The sequence below is a fragment of the Suricata suricatta genome, chromosome 7, assembly GCF_006229205.1.
Source record: "Suricata suricatta isolate VVHF042 chromosome 7, meerkat_22Aug2017_6uvM2_HiC, whole genome shotgun sequence".
NCBI classification, from domain to species: Eukaryota; Metazoa; Chordata; class Mammalia; order Carnivora; family Herpestidae; genus Suricata; species Suricata suricatta.
This window is the reverse complement of record NC_043706.1, coordinates 109786647-109814205: the sequence shown is the minus strand read 5'-3', so window position 1 is coordinate 109814205 and position 27559 is coordinate 109786647. Positions and strand designations below refer to the sequence as shown.

Genomic DNA, 27559 nt, shown 5'->3' with positions numbered 1-27559 from the left:
TTTTCTCTGGCCTTAGTGCTCTTTTTCCTTGGGTGAGGAGGAAGCCTAAGTATTGGACTTGCTGTTGGCAGATCTGTGCCTTTTTCCATGAGACCCAATACGCTGAGTCTGACAGGAGTTGGAGGAGGGCCCTTGTGCCCTCTGTAAATTCTCTCTGGTATTGCTGGCAAGGAGGAGGTCATCCACACGCTGGAGAAGGGTAAAGTGTGTGATCTCCCTTGGAATCCAGTGAGGTCTCTGGCAGGTGACTCCCCAAAGAGGGCAAGCAAGTTTTTTTGATGTCCCGCATCTGGTTCCATCCATTTGAAGACAAACAAGGGTTGCCTCGGGGGGTGTGGGTGGGGGGCAAGCGGAGGCATAAGAAGGTATCCTGTAAGTCAGGCAGGTAAATCATCTGGCAAAGCCTGGGATCTGGCTGAGGGTGTATGGGTTTGGGACCACTGGGTGCAAAGAACTTGAACTGGTGGATACCCTCCTGCTGCTTCTTGACTGGCAAGAGCAGAGTGTTCCAGGGTGATTAGCATCCAACCAGAATGCTTACTTTATTGGATGCCTGCCCTTGCCTCTTGTGGGAGGTCGTATTGCGGCAGTCTCTGAGGTTGAGCCCATGGGATTAACTTTAAAATAACAGGGGCTCAGTTGTGGGAAAGTCTGCAGGTGTTGTCCTTGGCCCATGCAGTGTGGAAGGCAGTCCTGAATTCAGGTAGGCCACTTGGTTGGGCTGGGGTGCAGAATAGACTCCATTTTTAAAATTTAATTGGAAGCTGGTGCATCCCATTGGCTCAAAGGTTATTTGTGCCCCCAGCTTTGAGAGTATATCCCAGCAGAAGAGAGGGATAGAGCACTCAGGTAGGTAGAGGAACTCATGCTATACTGTGTGGCTCCTGAGTTTACATAAAAGTCATTGTTTGGCCCCCTAATTTTATTTTGACCATGGGTTCACTGGGGCCAGGAAAAAGTGAGCCTGGTCCCCCTCAATCTGAATCTATTCCTGCTAGGCCTATGAGGTCTTTTTTGCAGGGTTCTTGTGCTTATTGGCTCTGTTTCTGGGACTTTCCCCGTTTGGACATTTATTCTTTTAATAACCTTTCTTTTTGTAGTAGGCTCATTGACTTCTTGCTAAGGAGGTTCTGAGCCTTCCCCCTTTTGGGGGCTGGACCTTCCCCGTCCTTTTGTTGTGGTTCTCTTGTGCCTTAGGGTCAAATAGGGTGTAAGACTCACATAGCTGTGCAGAGCCTAACATAATAATCCCAGAATTTTCTCCTTGCTGCTGAGCATATTCATGGGCTTCTTAGCCCCTGCTTGGATACCTGGAAGAGAGCTTCTTGCTACCAGAGGCTGTGAACCAACATCTGTAGAGCACCTGGCCAAGGGGACAATCTGGCTGAGGGAACAATATGGGCGCTGGTACGGGGAGAGAGAGTCTGCTGTGTCCAGAGGTGTTGGGGAGACTGAAGGTGGTGGAGTACTGGGAACCGGGGTGTTCATATGGTGGAGGCAAGATTGGTCCTTCCTCTGGATCACCAGCAAGAATTTGTGGAAGTCAGGATTTCTGTTGAGCTTCCTTGGGCCACTATGTCAAGACGACTAAGATCCTAGCCCGTCCCTGTTTGTTGCAGGTAAATTTCACCCAAGGGGGAAGGATTAGGTAATTGCTAACCAGGAGTCAATATACAGGAACTGATCAGGGTAGTATCAGTGTCTGGCAACAACATGCCAGACGCAGTGGATGGTTGGGACACCTAAGGTTCCCTCCGAAGGCCATCCTACACCAATTTGCCAGGAGTCATCTTAATTCCATAATCTCCTAGAAGCTCCTTTTTTGCTCATTTCCTGACCCCAAAATATTCCCGAGTAGGGGTGCCCCCTCTGATGAGGAGACCAGTCAGTTGCCTCTCTGGCCATGTCCCAAAGCAACTTAGGTGACGCTTAGCTGTAGCGGTCTCAGCTTTGTGACTTACGATTGAAAACTATTTTGATGCTGCTATAAACTGTATGCTGTTCACCACGGAATCACAGATGGGTCCACTCAGACTCCACGGGGTTTTGGGGACCTTAAGGTTGCCTGCTTGTGGAGCCACAGAATCGAACTCAGCAGGCAAGCCAGACTAAGTTGCACATTCACACTCACACAAACCAGAAGTTATTACATTCCCTCCCACAGAATTTCTGCCTGTGAGACCACTGAGGTCTCTGGGGAGTGATCAGGTCCCCTTTCTACCACTATGAGAGGGCCGGGCAGATGGGGGCCCCTAACAGAGAGACCTCTGAAGTCTCTCGGGAGTGATCAGGCCCCCCCTTCCACCACTATGGGTGGGCTGGACAGAATCAGGGCCCCAGGCTTTACTGGTATCCAAAGCCGGGTCCAGTGGGAGACTGCCAAAAATCAGTCAGGGCATGCCTTCTCCTTTGTGATTCCTATCCTGTCACCACCTGGCCCTTTCCCCAAACCAGTGGCAACAAAGTGCCAGCGCGGTTGGGTTTCCTGGTCAGGGAACCAAATGTTATAGAACCTGGTCTGAATCACCCAGCAGAAGAACCAAGCAGCACTCGGAGATCTTGAAAGACAGGAGGTGTATTTTATACCGGTGGGCTCAGAGGAGGTCACTTTCCAGAGGTATAAGATCCGAGCATAAGCAGAGGGGGCAATTTATAGTCCGTTGGCATGCGGCAAGTGGAGGTGGGAAATAAAATCCAGAACGGGGGTCTTCAGGCAGGAACTGGAATACCCCTACCAGTCCTGTCAGTCATCTTATAACAGATTTTTCCCCTATCAGTTTTACTTGTTATCATATTAATCACAGATACTGAAAATGCATAAATGTCATCTTTTTATGCCAGCTTCCTTGAATCTTCACTAGTTGCCAACCTTTTTTCCTCTCCTCCAAATTCCCAAGGTTTAAAAACTTTAACTCATTGGGGTGCTTGGGTGGCTCAGTCGGTTGAGTGTCTGACTTCAGCTCAGGTCATGATCTCTGAGTCCCATGTCCGGCTCTGTGCTGAACGCTTGCTCAGAGACTAGAGCCTGCTTGGGATTCTATGTCTCCTTCTCTCTCTGCCCCTCCCCTGCTCACGCTCTGTCTCTCAAAAATAAATAAATGTAAAAAATAAAAAATGTTAAATCATCGTAATCATTTACCTCAACTTCATAAATTCTGAGAAATAGCAAGTGAGTAAAAGCTTAGCAAAAAGGTAAGGCATGAGATGGTATCATCCCTCAAAACACACTGGTTTTAACTTAAGAAAGATACTATCAGCAAATCTATACAAAATATATGAAGGCCAAACTTCTTAGCCACAGCTTGGAGCCTTGGAGGGCTGCAGTACCGTGCATCCATATACAGAACTTGTGCCGGACCACATAACAACTAATATCTATCCCTGCTCTACAAACGATTTCTTCCAAATCACCATTTAATCACGCAAATTTCCTGTTCAACAAAGTGTAATGGCTTAAGTTGCTCATTTCATATTAAACTGGAATTAAATACTTTCAATATTTGGACTTCTTCCCATGGGTCCAACCTGGGTTCCCACTTTTTCCCTACCTCCATATCTCCGTACCTTAAAACTTATTGTCTTCTCTGCTTCTTGGCAAATTTTGTTCCTTTCACCAGACTGTTCTCTTATTTACTAAGATCTACTCTCAGTTCCTCCTCTTAGACAAAATGATACTTATTTTGGTGAAAAAGGACATTCCTTTTCAGCCGTCTTCCAAAGCACATCCTGTTTGCACCATACGACAGGTAATGGCACAGAATTCTAAGCTTGTTGAGCTTTACGAAAACCATGTCACGAGCAGGGCGTTTGTTGAGGATTCGTTAAAAAAAAAAAAAAAAAGAACAGAACTACTCTCCTCGCTCAATAACGCATAAAAAATGTTTAAGAATTAATACCTTTTGGGACCTCCCTCTCTCTCTCTGCCCCTCTCTTTCCAAATCCCCTAAACTGGCTTTCTTCCCCTTCCACTCTTCCCACGTCTACGGGGAGACTGAAAATAAGTGGAGTTTGTAGGCTTGGCTGCACCGACTCTTAACGCTGTGTCTTGGAACCGAAAACGCACAGCAGGTCCATTAGCCTCCGGCTCGGCTCGCTCAGCACCGGAGGGAGGGCCGGCTCAGGCCCGCCACCGCGCGGGGAAAATGGGGCGCTACCCCACGGGCCGGGATTGCCGGGATTGCCGGGATTGCCGGGATTCTCCCGCAGGAGATGGGAAAAGGCGCGCGTGAGAGAGAAGGGATGTGTACGAACCTAAAGAGGACGAGAAGCGGGCGGAGGACTGCGGCCAAGGGAGTGCCTAAGTCGGAACCAAAGGGAGACTCCGGCAGGAGGTAAAGGGTCGCCGGGGAGCGGATGAAGGGGACGGAAAGCGGAAGAGGGTTGCGGAGAAGCGGAAGAAGTTGCCTGCCTCTCGGCGTCCGGACGGCGTGGTCTTGGGGGCTGCACTTCCAAGTGTCATTCAAGAAGACTGGAGCTTGTCGCTCTGTAAAGGACTTTAACGCTCCTCCAGACGAATTACCAGCGGGGACCCGCCCGGGCCCAGCGGCACGTTCCTAGTGACGCCATCGCGAAGGTCCACTGCCCTCTGCTGGGCGTGGGGACGCAGTGCCGAGCGCCGGTGACGGACTTGGCGAGGTGAAGGGGGCCCCGGGGAAAGACTAAAACTCTTCTAAGGGATGTGGCGAAGTAGCCTATGTTAACGTTTTCAGAAGAATAGGCAGACGTGATTTCAACGCACTAGTTTAAATTCTAAATACTTTTCAGGCCTTGTGCTGGGTAGGTGATGTTCCCTAGGTCTTCTGAATTTGTCCGATCTGTGCAGTAAATTATTTTGCTTGATTAAGACATTTATTTCGTGAGGCCGACTTTTCAGTAACAACAGAAAAATGTCCAAATCCTTTTTGGTAAGGGTTCTTGTATTCTAAAATGCTTTTGAGCCTCGGTAATCCTCCTAATGCTACACCACACACCAAGATCACAAATATAGGGGCTTAAAACTACTGATTACTTAAATTACGTGTTTAAAGCGCTTATGGGACCTTGAGAAAAAAAGTGTATCGACCTCGCACGCCCTTTCTTTTCCTTACTTCTGAGAACCTCCCGTTTACCAACTGTTGCTCTAGGTGTTAGAAATGTAGAGATAAACTGGACGTGGGCAAGAATAAGAGAGGACCCCTTCTGTGAAGACCTAGCGCTCTTTTGGAGGAAAAAAAGCTTTGGGGGAAGATGTAATTGTGAAATCTACTGGGAGAGGGAGGAACATAGCAATCAAAAAACTGGTCCTTACTTGACAGCTCATTGCCTGACCTGAGAGAGTAGCTAATGATTATTTGCATTCCAGGAAGAGAACCCAGCCTGTAATGAGGAATGGAATTGACACTGGGTGAGTGATGGGAATAGTAAAGTGGAGAGTTCTTTTGCTAACAGATTCTTAAGCCTCCTAAGAAATTATGGACTCTTAATACTTGTATGCCAAATTATTATTGTCTTATATCATTTGTCGAGCACTGCTTTAGGCATTGCAAAGGACTTCCTCCCTTTTAAAATCCTGTAGCAAGATTTGGGTAAACAATTACGTGGGGTAAGAATTTAAATGCCGTGCAAGGAAACCGAAAGGGTATTTTATGTAGTCTAAAGTATTGGGACGACTTGGGAGTTACTCTGAGGAAGAGAAAAGTGTAACAGGTGAGGGATCGCATATGCAGAGGTGAGGAATGAAGAGAAAAAACCTGAGGGATTTGAGAAACTAAAAAGTTCATTTTGGCTGTATGAGGAAGAGGGGTGTGTATGGTGGAATGTAGTAAAGCTGGAAAGGTAGCTTATACAAGGACAGTCTCAAGGGAAACGAAAACTTGAAACACAAGTCGGGTTTGGACAACCTAAGACAGAAGGTTTCTTTTTTGTTGTTTACCCCTGCCTCTGGCTAATTTTTTTCCAATTAAGTATGCATTTGTGTTAATTTTGTGTATTTAGTAAATCCCGCATATGGTCAAATTGGTTATCTACGGCTTTTGAGAGAAAGGCTAGCTTATTTCCTGTGCACAGAGGCGAACTATTTGATCCTTTGCAGAACTTAAAAAAAAAAACGGAGAGAGTGAGACATTTGATCTCTGGTGTCAGAGAGCTTTCTTCTCTTTGGCTTTTCCAGTGGCTTGGTTATGAGCTCATTCAGCTGGTCTAACTCTGGCAGGACAGCACGACACATTTTAAACATGTTTTGTCATGAACAAAGTTTATAAAATTGTAAATTCCTCAGAACTTTTTCCATTGCCTTATGATTCTGGAACAGATCCAATATGCTTACCGTTTAACTATATACTTACACAGAGCCTGAATTTCAACCCTGTTTGTTCACAAAGGCTTTCAGACGTTACAGTAGTTGAATAGTGGCTGATACTTTATCCTCTCCTTAGCACTGAACTCTTGTCTAATTTGTTCTTAGAATTTAGAATTGGGATGATGTATACAGAATAGGCTATTACCAAATTTCTAAGATAGAATTTCTAAACTTGAGGTCAGCAAACCTAGTAGGCTTAAGCAGTGCCCCTGGGTTTTTGTGGTACTCTCCTGTGGCACAGACCATGGAATGTGAAGAGACGAGAGAAAAGAAGGGAGAGTTAGGAGTGGAAGAGGGATAGGAATATGTGTATTTAATTTTGTAATGCTTTAAAGATAAGGAGATAATAGATCTGATGGCATCTATAATAATTGCCTGTATGTTTTGGATATTGGAGAGGTAATGGATGAGTATAGAAGAGGATAGAAGAGGCTACTTACAAGAGAGGAGATATATTGTTTCTTGATTTTATTATCCTACAAGAATAATTAAAAATGCTAATGATTTTGTTCTGAAACCTAACATTTTTAGTATGTGTTAGGTGATTCAGGCAATAGCTTTCATTTTTAATGTTTTCATCTAGTTTTACTCTTACCAACTGTAATACAACTTGAATTTCAAATCAGGAAACAAAAAATAATCTTTTATGGAAGTAATAGATTAACAGAAGTTCAGCACAATTTCACAACCATCTCATAAATACTTGATTTATTCAGATAGTTTATATATAAAATATGTTCTTGCCCATTCAGAAGGCTTGTGTTTCTGTCTATGGAGTTACATGAAATAATGTCTCAAGTTTTAAAGGTTTTTATAAATTGATAATTCATATAAAAATGTGTATGTATTTGGAGCAAAAGTAGAGAGTGAGAACTTTGGTTGAGAACTTTTGTGTTTCAAGTTTTGACAAAAGTAAGCTTTAATTGTGAAATGTGAGCCCTTTTTTTGCTAGCCCAAGAGATCTTGAGGCAACTTGATATTTACATTGGGTGATAGCCTACAAAGCCTCTAAAATCCTTGTTGTTGTTGTTTTTTATAACTATTTCATACTTCTCAGTAATGACATTTTTATTTTTGAAGGTTTTCCCCCCACTTCTACTTCCCATAGACTTAAATTTTCCACCTTTATTACTTTATTTCCCTTTCAGTTTCATGCTTAAGGTGTGAGAAGCTACCTTATTTAAAATTGTTTCAGTATCTTTGAAAATGTGTACATAGATTTGTACTTCTAAAGGTGTACATTTGAGATATATGGTTAGGAAGATGAAATCCTAAAAATAAATGGAGATATCTTAAAATTAATTGAAATATTTAACATTGAAGTTTTGTGTATTTGAGATCAAGAATTCTTTCAACAAAAGGATTTCTCCTTGCCCGGAACATTTTTGCTTTCAGTTAAGAAGATAGTTTATTTGACCAGAATAGCTCATTTTCTAGTGGTACTAGATAATTAAGAACCATAATTTTAGAGGCTCCTCTTTTCCATGGATAGAACTTTTCCTCTCCCCTGGAAAAGCAGGAAACTATGCCTTTGAACCAGGTTTAAATTTTTAGAATGGCACTATGCAAGGGAAAGGAATAAGATAAATATGCAGAATAGCATGCAATAATATTTGCGGGAAAATTATTTATTTCAAATGAATCATTTGTTTACAATTAGGTGATTTATTATTCGTGTCTGTGGTAATAATTATCAATATTTAGAGGTAGCCTCATTGCCTGTAATTCTATCTGCCCAATAATTGAAAAAAATTTTTTAATGTTTATTTATGTTAGAGAGAGAGAGAGAGAGAGAGAGAGAGAGAGAGAGAGACAGAGCGCAAGCCGGGGAGGGGCAGAGAGAAAAAGAGAGAGGGACACAGGATCTGAAGCAGGTTCTAGGCTCTGAGCTGTCAGCACAGAGTCTGATGCGAGGCTTGAACCCACAAGCTGCAAGATCATGACCTGATCAAATCCTGAACTGAGCCGAAGTTGGAGGTTTAACTGACTGAGCCACCCAGGCTATCTGCCCAATAATTTTACTGCAGTGTTTAACAATCAGTAGAAGTCAGCTGCAGCCCAACCAAATAATTCCATTTTTAGATATAGCCAACAGAACGCATACCTTAGAATAGATAAATTGTGGTGTGTTCATATATTAAATGCAAAGAGAAGAATGGACTATTTAGATTCTAAATACACACAGTAATAATGGATGTCACAAACACAGTTGAAACCAGGCACAAACGAATATATACTATTTAATATATGTATAATTCAAAAATAGACCAACCATCTAGGGTATTAGAAGTCAGGATAGTTATCTTTATTTGGAGATCTGACTGAGAGAGGACACAACAGACCTTCTGAGCTTCACGTTCTGTTTCTTGGTCTGGGTATTATTGACGTAATTACCTTATGAAACTTATGATTTGAGCTGTATCTTATGACTTGTATATAGTTCCGAATGTCTGTTTTATATCAACAAAAATGCTTACATAGGGCAGAAAAACCTGTGGGCTGAGGTGAGATTGCCCAGCATGTACATATATAAAGTGAGAAGAGTGACAGAATTCTGAGGAATGCAGACACCAAGCACCATTCCTATTTCTTTCCCCATTTTCCTCAGTTTTTCCTATGAAAGCATTGCATAAGGTGAGGATAATGCGAAAAATGAAACTTCTGTTAGAGAATGGGATTCCTCTTGTAGCATTTCTACATAGAGACTGTTTCCAAGGAGACATTGGATAGTTTATTCTTAGATTTTGCAAAAGTTAAAGAGTTGGAAGAAGAACTACTATCATGAGAAAGACTGACCAGGACGCAGGAGATGGTGCTAAAAACAGAACAGCAATATTTTTCTAAATCTTCCTGGTTTATTGGATCCCAGTAAATGCACTGTAATGATACCATCATTTCTCAATGACATACTGAATGATATACTTTGTGAATTATTTAGTTTGAGAAGGAGGCCAAATGGAAGGATTTCCGTATTGACCATCTCCTCAGAGTGCTTTTAGAAATGGGAAAGTACTCCCAATTAAATAGAAAGGTCTATCACTAAAACTTACTAGCATAATAATATTGGAAAAGTGTTAATCTGGACTCCTGCATACTTCTCTGTTTTCCAGAAATGGCAAGAAGTCTTTTGAAGACATCATCTTTATCTATGAGGACAAAATTACTACATCAAACGGGATTGACACTTTACAATACATCCCATGGGTTTCATGAGGAAGAAGTGAAAAAAAAACTTGAGCAGTTTCCTGGTGGATCCATTGACCTTCAGAAGGAAGACAGTGGCATTGGCATTCTTACCCTGAACAATCCAAGTAAAATGAATGCCTTCTCAGGTATAGAGATCTTTCTTTTGCTAAAGAATGACACTACATCTAAGCTGCTATCACGTGATTTTTATCTCCAGTGACAGAATTCTTGAAAACTGTGGTGGTAATCTTGGAACACATACACTCGCACAGAAAACCCAAACCATCCCTTGAACCAGGAACATTTTTTGCTAATTGTGAATATTTTAATCTTTAAAAAAAAATCCATGAATACAGATGTTGTTAAAAAGGAAACTTTGAAATTAATCGTGCACTTGCCAATGCGTTGCCCCTTTCCTGACTCTTAGATACTGGTAAATACCTTCTTTTTGCCAGGCAGCATTCTTGGGCATGTAAGAATTTCCTATTGAAGGGAGCTGAAAGTCCAGGACATGTGATAATTTGTAATTTTGTGCCAAAGCTCAAATTTGAATTATGCTATTATAATGTTAGGCAAGAACTGAATGAGTAATGCTGCACTTCTCCTTATTTCAAGATGATTTTTGGCAGTTTCTGTCAGTGATACACCTTGTGGATGGTTAATGATGTTATACAAGACTTAATAAATAACCTTGCTGGATACCCAGTCAAGGTGACTTTGGCAGTTTCTGTTTGTTCATTATGTACTTCATGGAGGGTAAATTATATTTTGTAGCATTTCAAGCACTGAGCTTAAAAATACCTCAATAAATTTTCATATCTATAATCCTATTTCAGTAGACTGTAAACTTTGTAAGGTATTAATGGTGGGTCTTTAAAACACAAGATGACTTTTCTTTTCTCTTAGCATAATTCAGAGATGTGTCTCTCTCTCTCTTAGTGTTATACAGTAGAAGTGTAATATAAACACAAATGTGAACCACATATGTAAATTAAAATTTTCTGGCAGCCATATTTTTTAAAAAATGAAATAGGTAAAATTACTTTTAATAATGTACTTTTTTATCCCAGTATGTTAAAAATATTTCAACATGTGACTCATATGAAAAATTGTATGTTGTTTTCCCTTTTTCTCCTACCAAGTTTTGGAAATCTGGTGTGTATTTTGCACATAAATGAACATCTCAGTTTAGACTAGCCACATTTCACGGGCTCAGTAGTTAGATATGGATGGTGGCTACTTTATTGAACTGTGCAACTCCATACCATCAGTTGCTTCAGAGAGTAAAAACCAATTTTAATATTACCCTAGGAAAAGTGAAATTAGAAAACAATGCTCTAGAAAATTAGACTAGATTAATAGTCTAATTTAATTTACTACTGAATAACCACAAATAATTTATACTAATACAGATTTTTATTCAAATGGAAACAAATACTAATTTGATGGCTGATGTTTAAAATGAATACAAGCAGAGATGCTTTGATTTGGGTACTAGTATTTGGTTGACTTGGTCTGGGAGAAGATGAGTGAGCCCCACACCACACAACCTCAAGGCTCTGGTTTGAAAATTACCCAACCAGCTACTCTTTAGGGCTCCTTCTAACACTCATAGTTCGATTACCAGAGTCAAAAAGATGAGTTCAAGATGAACTTCTCATACTTAAGGCCAGCATTATTTTTTTAGAAGTTTAAATATTAGGGATGATTGAAGGTCCATATTTACCTATATAGATTTATTCTTGTGCTACATTTATCTTTTTAAAAAATTAAGTATTTTTATTTTTTTGTAAAATGCTACTGGACTGTATACATTTTGAGAGCAAGAACTGTATTTATAAAACACCTAGGACATCCTAGGGAAGGGCTACTATTTTAGGCAGGTCATAATTAGCAGTTAGAAAGGATTCTAACTTTCTAAATATGTGGAATCTATGTGTGAATCAATAACATTAAAATTTATTGTGGAACTACTTCATTACTGGTTACTTCAGAAAGTGGCAAAGAAAATAATAGTTCTTGACATCATGGGGTTTATATTCCAAAATAGTATACATAGTTTAATGGGGCCTATATAGTAAGTTTGGAACCCTATGATACAGATTCTTTGCCAGTTTTAACGTTCTGTTATGATTTTTGTATTGGCATCTAAAATATTTTCTTGCATAGGAAAGAGTAACCTTAATTATGTTGACAGCATTATGAACTTTATGAACTTGGAAGACCATCACAGATAAGAATTATAGTGCCTCCTATCTCTATTTTAAGTTTGTTCCTTATAAAGAAACTCCAATAGAATTTTGGAATGATATCAAGGTAAAAAATTAATCTATAAATCATAGTATTGATGGTTGGTAGGCATCTTATTGGCAGCCTGTGAAGTACGTTCATAGTATGCCTTGGGCTACTCAGTGCCTAGTCTGTCAGCTGTGGAACAGTTCTCATGTGAGTAGAGTAGGAATACTGTACTTTGTTTTGTATACCATATACCCAGGAGATTGTAAGATCTCAGTCTTCTGGGGCAGAACTATTGTTGAGTTAGGAACACAGGCATAACTCTTGTTATGAGCTTGTTGACTTTATAATGCTTGTTGAGCCTGTTGACTAAGACAATGTGTACTACTGTGAAGTCAGGTCTGTATTTGATTTTTACCCTAATGAGTAATTTTTTCTTACCACCATACCCCTTATGTATTCTAATTTTCTTATTCCTAGGACATGTATGATATATTCTCATTTTCTACCTAGCCATGTATTTGTGTGATTTCTTAATTCAGACAGAGAAAGAGAAAGATTACTAACATATTGTAAACTTCGAAAGCAGGGGCTGTCAAGTATACCCCTTCCGTGTATACCTCGTGGTACCAGCGCAATAGATATTTGATAGATATTCAGTAAATATTTGTGAAATGTAAGATCTAAGAGTCCTGTTTGATGCCTTATGGTTTCTGAATTTTTCCTATTTTTCTGGTATCTTATGTGCTTTGATTCCCCCTCTTTTCTGTGGCAGGCGTTATGATGCTACAACTTCTGGAAAAGGTGATTGAATTGGAAAATTGGACAGAGGGGAAAGGTCTCATTGTCCGAGGGGCAAAAAATACTTTCTCCTCAGGATCTGATCTGAATGCTGTGAAAGCACTAGAAACTCCAGAGGCAAGTATTCTATGAATTGTACACTAGATTCCACGCGTGTATCAGATACTTATGGCTGAGATATTTATGTCTTACATATGCTTATTATGATAGAAATCATAATAATAATCAATAATAATAATAAGAGGCTTCCAAGGATCAGAGGTTTTGGTTTTCTTATAGATTAGGTTGCATATTTTGAAGTAATGGAGGGGAAGAAAAGGAAGGGCAAGAAGATTAGCAATCATTGGGGCACCTGGGTGGCTCAGTCGGTTAAGCAGCTGACTTGGTCTCAGGTCATGATATCGCAGTTTGTGAGTTCGAGCCCCATGTTGGGCTCTGTGCTGACCGTTCAGAGCCTAGAGCCTGCTTAAGAGTCTGTGTCTCCTTCTCTCACTGCCCTTCTTCCACTCATCCTCTGTCTCTCAAAAATAAACAAACATTAAAATAATTAAAAAAGAAAAAGAAGATTAGCAATCACTAAAGCCCATTAAAACTAGTAAGAAGAGTTTGAATTCTTTTAAGTGGAAGATCTCTAGCATCTCATGATGAGGAATTTTATATGAGGTACATATATAAAGGACCCAGTAAAGCTTTGGCAAAAAGTAGGTTTCAACAAATGGTAACAATTAAAATATTTGGTTTTGAACTATGATGATAGAAAAGGAATCCTAATCATCTTCCATTATTAGTTATCTTCTTATCTTCCATTATCTTCCAAGGAACCAAGGAATTTCCATCCATATCCTCTAGGCAAAAAAAAAAAGGGGGGGGGGAGGGGTGGAAGGAAAAGGAAAAACTTAAGTATTCATTGACATTTAATTATAGGTGTGGGGTGTATGTGTCTATAGGTAAGAATGTTTTAATGGTATTTTACAACTCCTACTGCTCTCTGTAGTGTATGATCTGTATTTGCATAAAAATGTGAGGAAAGAGCTACCTTTTGGTAATTTTGATAAGACTTGGATTTGAATGCTAGTTTCAACACCATCTGGGTGTTTGGGAAAATCACTTAATCTTCCTAAATCTTATTTTCCTAATCTATAAATCAGAATTCTGTATTTTGCAGTTATTGTGGGGATTCAAGATATGTATAGAAAGTGCCTACTAGCATGGTGTCTGACAAAGGTAGCTATTGTTTTCATTTCAATATTAGGACACATTATTATCCTTAATTTGTAGCACGATTAAACTTAAATTTGCGATGTGTTCAAATGGTTAGAGCTAAGCTGGAGATTTGAATATATGGATTCTTGCCCAAGGTCATCTAATAATTAGCTATATGACCTACAAGTCATTTAATTATCATTTTTCATCTCTGGAGTGATTGAATTCCTAGGTACCTTACTTTATTTATAAAAGACACTATAAGGATAGAATGAGATAATAGACTATTTGGTGTCTGATGTAAGTTGGGTAGGAAAACATCCCTCAAAGAGTGAAAAGTTATTTTGCTTTCTTCTAGTTAAAAGGTTGTTTCTGTCTCTTTAGATTATATGGCCAGGAGTTGTTATGTTCTGTACATATAAAAGCTAAAAGTAGATTGTTTCATATATATGTTTTTTGGACTTCAGATAAGGGATCACTTAATAAAGTTTATTCTTTCCATTTGGACATTCTGCAAGTAGTCTGCTCTCTTGAATGCTGGCAGTAAAGCAGAACTGGCTTTTGGTCACCAGCTGAGACTAGGGTGGTGAGGCTTCATTGCTTAACTAGCACTACAGGGTCCGTCAGGTGAGTTAGGCACATCTGCCAGTCTCATCACAACCTGGCATTGTGATTCCGCTTTACGGTGTGTGTGCTTAGAACCCACGTTGTACTGAAAATGCCTTATTTTATTTAAAGCATTTTTTCTGAGTAGAGAGATTCTTTATTATACTTCTATGAAATTTCTCTAGTCATAGTATAAATAAATATATAGCATACAATAAGCAGTTTGAGTAAAATTCTCTTTATGGCTAATTTTAAGAAATAGTAATATGTTTAAAGTATGGGGTATATTTGTCACATGATGATTTTAAAATTAACAAGAACTAGAAACAGTATGTATAAAGTACTTGATAACTATTTCCATTTCTTATATGGATTGTGTTTCTATATGCCTGAGAAAGAAGTATAAGTATGTTTAAAACAGATTTAAGATGGCCTCAGGACTTTTGAGGCTCATACATCTGTATGAGTTGTAGCTGCGCTTGTCAGTTCGTGTCCCTTAGAGCCGAGATCCGGACTCGTAACACTCACTAATTAACAGTGTTTCTCTTACTCTAATACACTTAACACTTTGTTGTTACAGATGCATCACTAATGTCTGCTTTTTTCAGGATGGTAACTAGAATAGATGATGATTTTAGTAATTGGATTTCAGTCCTTCTGATTGTAATGAGATACTTGAAAGTGATTGTTAAATGGGTTTAAAAATATATATATAATTATGTTGATGTTTTTGTCAGTGTATTTTTTCATGGTTTAAAAAATATTTTATTTGTGAAAATTACCAAATATAAATAAAAGTAGACTAATACCACAAGACCCTCATGTAGTCATAATGGCATCAATAACCATTAATGTTTTATTTGTTTATCATTCTGCTTTTTTAAAAAAATGTAGGTAGTATCTTAAGAAATTGATTTCAATATGGTGTTTTTGTTTAATGGGTACATAAAGAGCTTCAGCTGTTCCTACTAGGCAGTCAATCCTTGACTGAGGAAGTTGAGGCAGGGAGATGGATTAGCATAACATAAGCATTAGCCATGAAAATTTATGAGACAGAGAAAAGAATAAAATAGGAAAAAAATCTAATGTAACTATTATCCTAATTATAAGACTTGGACTTTATACCACAGATGTTCTGTAGACTACCAGAAGTCTTTTTTTCAAAAGGCAGAAATTATCAACATCCAATTATAATCTTCAAGATATTGGAAAATAAACCTACTTATTCTGCAGTGAGTGGGATTAATGCCTCCAGGAAAAGTCTGGTATTTTAGAAACCTTTGTACTCTTAATTTAGCTGAAAGATAATATTCTTTTTTGCTCCCGGACCTTTCTTTTACTTTTCTGTCAATCTGTTGTGTCTTATTTTTCAGCTCCTTAAGTTTCTACAGAGATCTCAAAGTTCTTGTCTGACTTCTTTGCTTTTGCTGCTACTATTGTACAGTTTCCTTTTAGCCTCATTAATTTATAGACCAGTTTTTCTATTTTTCTCTAAACGTGTGTGTGTTAGGTGCCTTCTTAGCACAGCAGGCAGCGCGTCAGTCTCATAAACCTGTGTGTGTATTTTGAGGTAATTAATATATCCATACAACAAGCACTCAGGGAAAAAAAAAGATGTTCTAGGATAGGACACTTCCACAGACTGGGCCTTTTTCCATTAAGTGCAAATGTGACTTGTTGGGAGCCGCAAAGATTTCAGCTGCTTGGCCATTTACTAGCCGGATATGTCACTCCCTGAGGGGAGTTGCAAAAATAGGCAGGGGAGCGCCACTCCCTGTCAGAGGAGAAGCCAGAAGATCAAAGATCAACCGCCTGCAGGCAGGGTAGCATCAGCCCCTCAGGCTGTGCTAAAACACTTTAGTCCGGTTCCTCTTTTACTCCAGTCTTTATCCCTTAACCCTGTTTCCTAGCAACCGACCTAGGTCAGCTGCCTTGTTTTCCCGCCTTGAAACCTTTATAAGATAAGGTGTTTTCTCAATAAAGAAGAGGCTTGATCGCAAGCGTGTGTTGTCTTTACTCTCTGTGTGTCCCCCTTCCTGCCCTGTTTTCTCTCCCTCCCTCAGAATCAAGAACCGCAAGGATTTTCCGCCCTGCTGGCCGGGGCGGGACCACAACAGTGACTCAGAATACATATGAACTAGTAGTTCCTTTTGGCATTTTGACTGAATATTGTGCTTTGCATCTTTGTTGTTCTAATAAGAGCTGGAGGAGTAGGTTGGGGTCTCAAGGTATCATTTAGCTAGAGTGAAAATATCAGTCTGCAGGAGGTCTCAAAACCTCTTTTGGATACTTCCCTGGTTCTATCCTTCATTTATGAGAACAGGTCTAGCTTTTCATTGGTTCCTTTCCCTCAACTTATTCTATCACATGCTGGGTTTAGCTCTCATTGGCTTACTTTCTTTCCACAGCCCAGGAAAGGGCCTGAGCATTTTGTAATTTTTGGCTCAGTGGCTTTGGGGGACAAATGTAATCTTTTTTCTCCCTAGATCATGTCATGATGGCTAGTACAATGTAATCTCTACTTTATGATACATTAAAACCAGAACATACTCAATATCTCATTGGCAATGCTATTACTGACATTAATAATAACAGTGCTAGGTGCGCCGGGGTTGCTCAGTGGGTTTAGCATCTTACTCTTGGTTTTGGCTTAGGTTATGATCCTGGAGTCATGGGATCAAGCCCAGTGTAGGGCTCTGTGCTGAGTGTGGAGCCTGCTTGAGATTTTCTCTCTCTCTCTCTCTCTCTCTCTCTCTTTCTCTCTCTCTCTCTCCCCCTTCTCTTCCTCCCTTCCCCTTTGCCCCGCTCCCCTGCTCTTGCTCTTGCTCTCTCTCTCAAAATAATTTAAAAAAATAAAAAAAAACAGTGCTAGATAACATTCTTGTTCTATTACTATATATCAGGCACTAAGCTCTTTACATGTGAAACTTATTTAATCCTCACTTAACTCCCCTAATGAGATAGGTAGTATTATTAGCGGTAAAGAGACCGAAGCACAGAGAGGTTAAGTAACACACCCAAAGTCAACCTAGCTAGTAAGTAGAAGAGTCCAGATTCAACCTAGGCAGTTCAGCTCTAGAGTCCGTATTATTAACCATTGTTTTATGCTGCTTTAGTCACTTTTAGTGTGACTTATCTTTGAATGAGAATTATAACAGTATATAGTTTAATACTTGTTTCACTTTCATTCTTACCAATTTTTAGATACTTTGTGAGATTTTTACATACTCTAAATCTAGTAATACAAAATAGACCTATTGGGGCACCTGGATGGCTCAGTCAGTTAAATCCGACTTTGGCTCAAGTTATGATTTTGTGATTCGTGAGTTCGGGCCCCACATCCATGAGCTAGGGCCTTGCTTTGGGCTCCACACACTCTTTCCCCCTCTCTCAGTCCTTTGTTCACTTGCATGAACAGGCTCTATTGCACAGATTTTTAAAAAATGTTTTATTAATTTTTTTAATATTTATTTTTGAGAGAGAGAGACAGAGTACTAGCAGGGAAAGGGTAGAGAGAGGGAGAGGCAGAATCTGAAGCAGGCTCCAGGCTCGAACCCACAAACCACAAGATCATGACCTGAGCCAAAGTGGAATGCTTAACTTAATATAATAAAATAAATATTTATTTATAATAGTAGACTGACTTTTGTGAGAAAGTTTTTCACTTAGGAAACTTACATTTAATTTATATTGGTTTTTACCTTTCCTTGACTGCATTTGTTTTATAAATTAACATAGTTCTCCATCTAAAGTTCATCTGATTTAGTTAACTTCAAAAGCAAATACAGTATTATACGCAAAACATTGTATTAGTTTCTGAGGATAAAGAAAGCATTTTTATTTTTAAAGTTTATTTTGAGAGAGAGAGAGATAACATGCATGCAAGCAGGAGAGGAGAAGAGAGAAAAGGAAAGAGAGAATCCGAAGCAGGCTGATGTGGGACATGAACTCACGAACCATGAGATTGTGACTGGACCAATATTAAGAGATGGATACTTAACTGACTGAGCCACCTAGGTGCTCCTAAAGAAGGCATTTTGTCAAGTTCAAAAGACTTATTATGTAGGCTTAGCAAATGCCATCTCCCTTTCTCCTCTATAAATCCTTCCCAATTACTCTAACCCAATTGAAACGAATTGCTTCTTATTTGGCATTGTTCTCGTTCCAGCATTTCTTAAAATACTTTGTATAATATAATATACTTTGATGTATGTTGCATTTCTCGATCTCTTATAAAATTTTTGAGGACTAGGAACTGGGACCATATAGATTCCACTAATGTTACTTAGCCCCTGTCTTGTGTACCTAATATGTCTAATAATGGGTCCAAATTGCAATGCACACAAGCCAATCTATAAGTACTATATAGTTAAGTCACAAAAATAAAAATGCCACAGAAACACTAAAGAGAAAACTGTTTTTGTGGGATTTAGAATATCTTGATGGAAAAATTAGTTGATCTGGGCATTACTTGAAACAGGTAGAGACAAGGATAGGCTATTCCAAATAGTGGGAATGATGTGGGCAGAGACCTATGTTAAAAGAATGGCAGATAGTTTGTTATGGCCGAAATTAGGCTGATTGGATAGAGGGGTATGGAACTCAGTAAATTTAGTAAAAGTATTATGGAGTCAGGTGAGATCAGTTCTTCCCAAGGAATTTAGACTTTATTCTATTGGTGATATACATCATTATTCTGTAGAAAGGTTGATGAGGCAAGATATATTACAGAGGAGAAAGAAATTAAATACAGAGAGACTAGTTAGGAAACAAGACTGTTATAATAATCTAAGTATAAATAACAAGTCTGAGTTAGTGTAGCAGCAGTGCAAATAGAAAAAGAAGGGATTTATATTGTAAATATTTCAAGGGACATGCTTGGTAACTAATTGTGGGTGAACTGTGAAAGGAAGAATCAAAGAAAATACCAAAATTTTGGGCCTTATTGATTAGAAGATCTTTTTCTCTTAACTTAGAACTCAAATTTTTGTGATCTTTTACAGAGTATCTAGGTGTATTTTCATCTTTCCAATTATTCTTTAAGTCACATAGAACAGGTATTTTTAATTCTTCATTCCTTCCTTATGGGTGAGGAAACTCAGTTCATAGCAAGACTTGCTTGAGTTCATCTTAATAAGCAGTAACACTAGGATCCAAACTCCACTCTTTTCCTCCCAATTTGTTTTGCCATGCTGAATTTGAGGTCTTGGCAGAATGTGAAATTTCTAGGAGGTTTTGGAAGTCTACCTGAAAACAATACCTGAAGCATTGAGGATGAATGAGACTTCCAAGGAAGAAATAGTAGATAAAGAAGAGAAAGAGAACTGTGGATTTGATTTTGGGGAATACATACATTTACTTGATTAGCTGAAGGAGAAAGAAGAAAACTGAAAAGGAACAATCAAAGAAATAGGAAGAGAATCAGGAGTGGCAAATATTGCTAGAAACTAAAAGAAGATTTCAAAATACAAAAATTGGTCAAAGCAAGCTACCGTGTGTTATGGAAACAGGAAGATAATGATAAGAAAAAGCTGTTTAACAAATAGAAGATTATTAGTAATTTTTAAGGGAAGCCTTTTGAGGGTTTAGGGCAACCAACCTCTGTGCAGTTGAAAATCCGCATATAACTTTTGACTCTAATAACTTCTAATAGCTTATTGTTGAGTGGGAAGACTTACCGATAACATAAGCAGTAGATTAACACATATTTTTTATGTTATATTTATTATATACTGTATTCTTACAATAAAGTAAGTTACAGAAAAAAAGTGTTTTGAGGAAAATCATAATGGGGCACCTGAGTGGTAGCTCAGTTGGTTGAGCATCTGACTCCTGTTTTTGGCTCAGGTCATGATCCTAGCTCTGTGTTGAGCTCCGTGCTGAGAGTGGAGCCTGCTTGAGCTGAGTCTGGATGGATTCTGCTTGGGATTCTGTCCCTCTGCCTCTTCCCCCTCACCATGCTTGGGCTTGCTCTCTCTCTCTCTCTCTAGGATTTAAAAAAAATCATAAGAAAGAGAATACATATTTATAGTACTGAACTATAAAAAATCCACATGTAAGTGGACCCATGCCATTCAAGCCTGTATTGTTCAAGGGTCAACTGTACATTTAAGAAATTTGCTTTTTATATGTTTATATTCTTAGGAGATCAGAATTTGGGACAATAAGTATCCCATAGTATCATATTTCTTTCCCCCAAATTACCCTGAGTAGAGCTTCATACTCTTCTGGGGTATATAGTATGACTCTCTTGGCCAAGTCTTTGCTAATATCTCATGCAGAACTCAAGGAGTCCTAGATGGTCAACACAATCAAATATACCACTTGCATTTCTGACAGCATCAGAGAGTTTTAAATGAAAACCTCAGGGGCGCCTGAGTGGCTCAGTCACTTAAGTGCTCGACTTTGGCTCAGGTCATGATCTCACGGTTCGTGGGTTTGAGCCCCACATTGGGCTTTGTCTTGACAGCTAGCTCAGAGCCTGGAGCCTGTCTTTGGATTCTGTGTCTCACTCTCTCTCTGACCCTCCCCTGCTCACACTGTCTCTCTCTCTCTCCCAAATAAATAAAACATAAAAAAATAAAAAAATGAAAACCTCATAAAAATTGGGTATGTTTTTGGCTTTGTTGCTTTCTAAATCCTGAAAAAATTTGTAATATTTCTTATATAATACATTTACATTATACATTTGTGTTTATGCTTATTCTTATTTAAAGGATGGAATGGCTTTATGTATGTTCATGCAGAACACCTTAACAAGATTTATGAGGTAATGTATCTTTCTTTTTAAGATATAATTTCTAAAAAAACCAAAAATAGCTCTTATTTGTTGTTTTGTACCAGTTAAAAAGTACCTGATTTTCAAGTTATGTTTGAGTGGTGAACTATTTATTTATGCAATCAAGGAAAGTCATTTGATTAAATGTTGGTGAAATATGCACAGGTATTTGAAAGATAAGAGAAGGGAGAGATAAAAAGAATTTAAGACATAGCATTTTTTCTGAAGAGCTTATATTACTAGTTATATTTAGCATAGCTATGGGAAAGTTAAATACTGATATTAAAGCAGAATAAAGACACTGTTCAGGAAATGACACATAAAGGTTAACTCATATTCAAAATTAGTAGAATGTATGTTGAAGTGGTCTATATCCAGAGAAGAGAGAAAAATACCTATGGATTGGTGAAGGCTTTACAGATTTCTGAGGAAAATATTCACTTTGCATCTAGATGAAGAAAAAACGGGAGAAAATTCTTCTTGGCTTATCACTATGCATTTGGGGTTACAAACTATGACATTTTGGCTAATTAGCTTTCTATTTCTGTTTTTCAAATGTAAATAGTTTAAAAATTATAAAAACTAATGAAATTTATGTTATTTAGCATACTTACTAGTTGGGTATCAATCTGTATTTGGTGTTCTTCATATATGAAAGCCTAGAAAGAATAATGGAATCAAAATATTATTCTGAAATACTTTTTTTCTTAATTTTTGTTCTACTTCACCTTCCCTTCCCTATTATTTGAATTTATCTTAGAGAAATCATAAAAAATGTCTTAATCCTTTTTATTTGGAAGCAGAATGTGTTAATAAATTTCCCATTACTTTAGGCCAGTACCTTTACGTTTTGGTTAGAACCTACAGAATGTTCCATACTTCAAGGCATTTTAGATTTTCCTTGTAGTACACACTACTCAGAAGTGGTTCTTTGCAAACAGAAAAGGTGAAGAGATTTCTATTTACCACAGACCCATTCTTTTCCATAGGATTAGATATTGATCATTTCAATGAGTAACAAAAAGACTTTGATAAGAATCTTTATAATACAATTTTGGAGCTCAGTCTTCTCTACCACATTTCCTCTTTTTGGATATAGCATTAATTAATATTGCCATCTAAAACTTGACATCAATTCAAATGCAGTAAGATGTGATCCCATTGAATTATTCCTGACTGCCAGCTGCTGAGAAGTTGTGGGAACTGTATGTTATATTTAAAATTCATTTGGAAGAAAGTCAATACATAGTTTAAAAATATGGTAATGACAAGAAATATAAAGTATATATATCATGTTTAGTGTATATCATATACTTTACATACTTTATTTATATTGCATACATGTAATATATATATACATATAAATATAATTAATAGCTTAAAATATGTAATGACCCACAGAGGTAGTGTGATAAATAGCATTTAGTATGAATTATTATACCTTAAGAATTAGACTGTTTTATTCCTCATGATAACAGGCTCAAGGTTCTACTGTCCTTTGAAGTGTATTATAAACATAGCTCAATAATTTGTTTCTACTGTAGTTCAAATTTTTAAAAAATAACATTTGTAAATTAATATTGAAGTGAAAAATATAACATCCATTTTCCTTTTTCCTCCAATAAACAGACTCCCTTTAATAAGTGTTGCACTGATTCAGGGTCAGGCCATAGGTGGAGGAGCAGAATTTACTACAGCATGTGATTTCAGGTAAGGTAAAGATTGCTTTACTCCTTCTACAAATATAATCAACATGCTCAAGTTTATATTTTGCTCAAATATAAATATTGTATATATTTATATTCTTAAACAAGATGGCCAATTGGTGAGTATTTTCTTTTTGTCAATTATTAATGTAGATAATTTTAGTCAATTTAGTATAATCACTCTACTATTTATTACTATACATTTCAAAAGGTTAACAAAATGATTTTGAGGAAATGAAATCCATGTTAGCAAAATCCTAGGGAAGGAAGTCAAGGAAATGTATGAAACTTTAAGATTCAAAAGAATTGTACAGAGAAAAATAAAAAACTAAAAAGAGAAAACAGAATGGAGAAAGAGACACTGCTATAGTTCTCCTTTTACCAATAAAAGGAGGTTCTTTTTTTGTTGATTTGTAGTAACTTTGTGGAGCTTTTAGACTGATTAGGGAATGAAATTAGAGAAAATTATTTGGGACCAATAGCACTCAGTTCCCAGAATTATTGTTAATATTGGATAGATACACTTTATAGGAATGATGTTCTGTAGAGTCTAATACTTTACTTGTGCTTGAAACTATGTTCTCGGTTACCATTCCTGAGACCTACTAGCTCAGCTGTAAGGAGAATCATCATAGTGTTCTTTGATCCATACAAATATGGAAGGCTATATATATAGCATATAAAGCATAACTGGAGATAAAATGTCAAAACAGTAAAGAGCCCAAGCACTGGAGTCAAACAGACTTAGGTTCAAACCAGTTTGTCACTTTTATCTATAGTTGACCCTTGAATAACCTGAGTTTGACTGCACAGGTCTACTTATACACAGGGATTTTTTTTTTCAATAAATACAGAACAGTATTGTAAATATATTTTCTCTCCCTTATGATTTTCTTAATAACATTTTTCATTCTCTGGCCTACTTTATTGTAACAATACAGTATATCATCATATAACATACAAAGTTATGTCAGTTGACTGTTTATGTTATCGATAAGGCTTTTGGTCAGCAGTAGACTTGGTAGTTAAGTTTTGGTAGAGTCAAAGTTCTAGACAGATTTTTGACTGCATGGGGGCGTAAATGCTCCTAACCCTCATACTTTCAACTGTATTTGACTTTAAATAAATAACTATTTTGTCTAAGTCTCTGTTGCTTTATAAAATAGAAATAATCTCTGCTAAATATTGATAAATGACTTAATGAATATGTAGATGTTTAGCATAAGCTTAACCTAGGTACACATTGATGTACACATGATATTGATTAGATAAGATTACCTTAGTACTCTTACACTTTTACAGAAATGCCAGTATAGTAATATTTTGGTATAGTTTTAAATTTATTAATTCTCTTTTTACTGGGGATGCTTTTCAGCCTTAAGGCTAATCCTGGCCTTACTCCTTTTTTCCTGTTCATTATACACTTGATCCTGGAAGGAAAATGTTGGAGCATACACTAAGAGGAGACTTTCAATGTTTAAAATTTTTACTCTCCCTTTCAGATGCTAAAGAAAAAGTATTGCTCTCTGGCATGTAGTGTGGTAGACTAGGGGAAAAATAGTTGAGGTGACTAATTCAGGTCTTTTGTTCCATTTCATCTCTGTTTCTTTGAATCACAAATTTTTATGTTTTCAAGTTTTTCAGATTATTTTTGTTAAGTTTTTTTAAATGTTTATTTAATTTTGAGAGAGTGAGAAAGACAGGGTACAAGCAGGGGAGGCAGGCAGAGGGAGAGGGAGATACAGAATCTGGAGCAGCCTTCAAGCTCAGAGCTGTCAGCACAGAGCCTGACGCAGGGCTCAAACTCACAGCCTGAAATCATGACCTGAGCTGAAGTTGATCCAAATTCCTGTTAATGTTGGCATTTTGACCTCTTCCCATGAATCGTTAATGTTCTTTATGGCATGTAGAACGGTGAATGCTTTCAGGTTTTCAATTTACTCTGCATGATCTATCAGAGGAATCACTGTCTATAGCAGTGCTCTACTTACGTATGAAATGTGTTTCTTAAATAATATGACTTGAAAGTCAAATGACTTCTTGATCCATAGGCTGCAGAATGGATGTTTTGTTAGTACTTGAAAACATTAATCCCATAATCTTCATCAGAGTCCTTGGGTGACCAGCTGCATTTGTCAGTGAGCAGTAATATTTTGAGAGGGAACTTCTTTCCTGAACAGGAGGTCTCAATAGTGGGTTTAAAATATTCATTAAACTGTGGTATAAACAGGTGTGCCATCAGCCATGCTTTCTTACTCCATTTATGGAGCACAGGCAGGATAGAATTAGCATATTTCTTAAGGGCCCTAGGATTTTTGGAATGGTAAATGAGCATTGGCTTCAACTTAGAGTCATCAGCTACATTAGCCCCTAACAAGTGAATCAGCCCTTCCTTTGAAGCTTTGAAGTTCTGAAGCTCTCTAGGTTGGAAAGTCCTACATGGCATCTTCTTCCAATAAAAGGCTATTTTGTCTACCCTGAAAATTGGTTTAATGTAGCCACCTTCATTAATTATTTTAGCTAGGTCTTCTAACTTGCTTCAGTTTCTACATCAGCTCTTGATGCTTCATCTTAACATTTTAATGCTGTGGAGATAGCTTTTCCGTAAACCTCATGAACCAATTGCTGCTAGTTTCAGACTTTTCATCTGCAGCTTTCTCCCTTCTGTCAACCCTCATAGAATTGAAGAGAGTTAGGGCTTTGCTCTGGGTTAGGCTTTGGTTTAAGGGAATGTTGTGTTTGTTTTGGTCTTTGTCCTGACCCCTAAAGCTTTACTTATATTGGGGTGCCTGGGTGGTTCAGTTGGTTGAGCGTTGGACTCTTTTTTTTTTTTTTTTTAATTTTTTTTAATATTTTATTTTATTTTTGATACAGGGAGAGACAGAGCATGAGAGGGGGAGGGGCAGAGAGAGAAGGAGACACAGAACCGGAAGCAGGCTCCAGGCTCTGAGCTGTCAGCACAGAGCCTGACGCGGGGCTGGAACCCACGAACGTGAGATCTGACCTGAGCCGAAGTCGGAGGCTTAACCGACTGAGCCACCCAGGCGCCCCGAGCGTTGGACTCTTGATGTCAGCTTGGGTCGTCATCCCAGGGTTGTGGGATCGAGCCCTTTTATTGGTCTCTGTGCTGAGTGTGGAATCTGTTTAAGAAACTCTCTTTCTCCTTCTCTCTCTGCCTGTCTCCTTCTTTCCCTTTCTCTCACCTTCTGCCCCTTTCACCTGCTTGGTCTGTCTCTCTCAAATAAAACTATAAATTAAAAACACTTCCTCTATATCAACAATAAGGTTGCTTTGCTTTCTTATCTTTTTGTTTTCAGTGAGTAGCACTTTTCATTTCCTTGCAGAACTTTTCCTTTCTTGGCTTCACCATTCACAACTTGGCTAACTGGTGTAAAAGGCTTTCATCTTTTCCCAGCTTTTGACATGCCTTTCTTAGTAAGCTTAATCATTTCTAACTTTTTATTTAAAGTGAGAGACATGAGACTCTTTCTTCATTTGAACACTAAAGGCCATTGCAGGATTATTAATTCACTATTGCCTCTCAGGGAATAGGAAGGCCCAAGGAGAGGGAGAAAGAGGAGGGAATGGCCAGTGGGTAGAGAGGTCAGATCACACACTATTTATCAATTAGTTTGCAGTCTTATAGGGCATGGTTCGTGGCACCCCAGAATAATTACAATAAAATCACTGATCACAGATCACCATAACAAACAATAATGATGAAAAAGTTGAATTATTGTAAGAATTACCAAAACACAACACAGAAATGTAAAGTCAGCAAAGCTGTTGGAAAAACAGAGCTGGATGGCAGGTTTGCTATAAAACTTCAATTTGTAAAGGTCATAGTATCTGCAAAGTGCAGTTAAAGCATAATAAAATGAGGTATGCCTATATATAAATATATTCCTATGTAAATATATGTATGTAGTAAACATATTATTAGAAAAATGAAACAAAACTAAGACATACCTCTGTTAGGTTTCTCCTGTTAGACCTATGAGTGCAAACATACGCTATCTGTCCTTCTCCGCCTGACTTATTTCACTTAGCATGACACCCTTGAGGTCTATCCACTTTGCTATAAATGGCCATATTTCATTCTTTTTCATTGCCATGTAATACTCCATTGTATGTATGTGTATATATATGTATTTAAACACTACATCTTCTTGATCCACTCATCAGTTGGTGGACATTTAGGCTCTTTCCATGATTTGGCTATTGTAGAAAGTGCTGCTATGAACATTGGGGTACATGTGCTCCTATGCATCAGCACTTCTGTATCCCTTGCGTAAATCCCTAGCAATGCTATTGCTGGGACATAGGGGAGTTCTATGGATAGTTTTTTGAGGAACCTCCACACTGTTTTCCAGAGCGGCTGCACTAGTTTACATTCCCACCAACAGTGTAGGAGGGTGCCCTTTCTCCACATCCTTGCCAGCGTCTGTAGTCTCTTGATTTGTTCATTTTAGCCACTCTGACTGTCGGTGTGAGGTGGTATCTCAGTGTGGTTTTGATTTGTGTTTCCCTGATGATGAGTGATGCTGAGCATCATTTCATGTGCCTGTTGGCCATCTGGATGTTCTCTTTGGAGAAGTGTCTGTTCAGGTGTTCTGCCCATTTCTTCACTGGATTATTTGTTTTTTGGGTATGGAGTTTGGTGAGTTCCTTGTAGATTTTAGATACTAGCCCTTTATCAGATATGTC

At 38.1% G+C, this 27559-nt stretch overlaps 1 protein-coding gene across 4 annotated transcripts in view; it reads left to right on the top strand.

Moving 5' to 3' along the window:
• Positions 1–4390: 4390 nt before the first annotated feature.
• ECHDC1 (ethylmalonyl-CoA decarboxylase 1) overlaps positions 4391–27559 on the top strand; it is a 40877-nt gene continuing 17708 nt past the window's right edge. For 2 of the 4 annotated variants that reach the window (XM_029944800.1, XM_029944801.1), the window contains exons 1-5: positions 4391–4635; positions 5342–5383; positions 9448–9669; positions 12534–12676; positions 22776–22856. In XM_029944800.1, coding sequence (XP_029800660.1) covers positions 5368–5383; positions 9448–9669; positions 12534–12676; positions 22776–22850 — 456 coding nt within the window. In that variant the 5' untranslated portion in view covers positions 4391–4635; positions 5342–5367 and the 3' untranslated portion in view covers positions 22851–22856. Of the gene's footprint in view, positions 4636–5341; positions 5384–9447; positions 9670–12533; positions 12677–21084; positions 21138–22775; positions 22857–27559 lie in introns of all 4 variants that reach the window. The other 2 variants (XM_029944798.1, XM_029944799.1) reach the window with 2 other exon arrangements.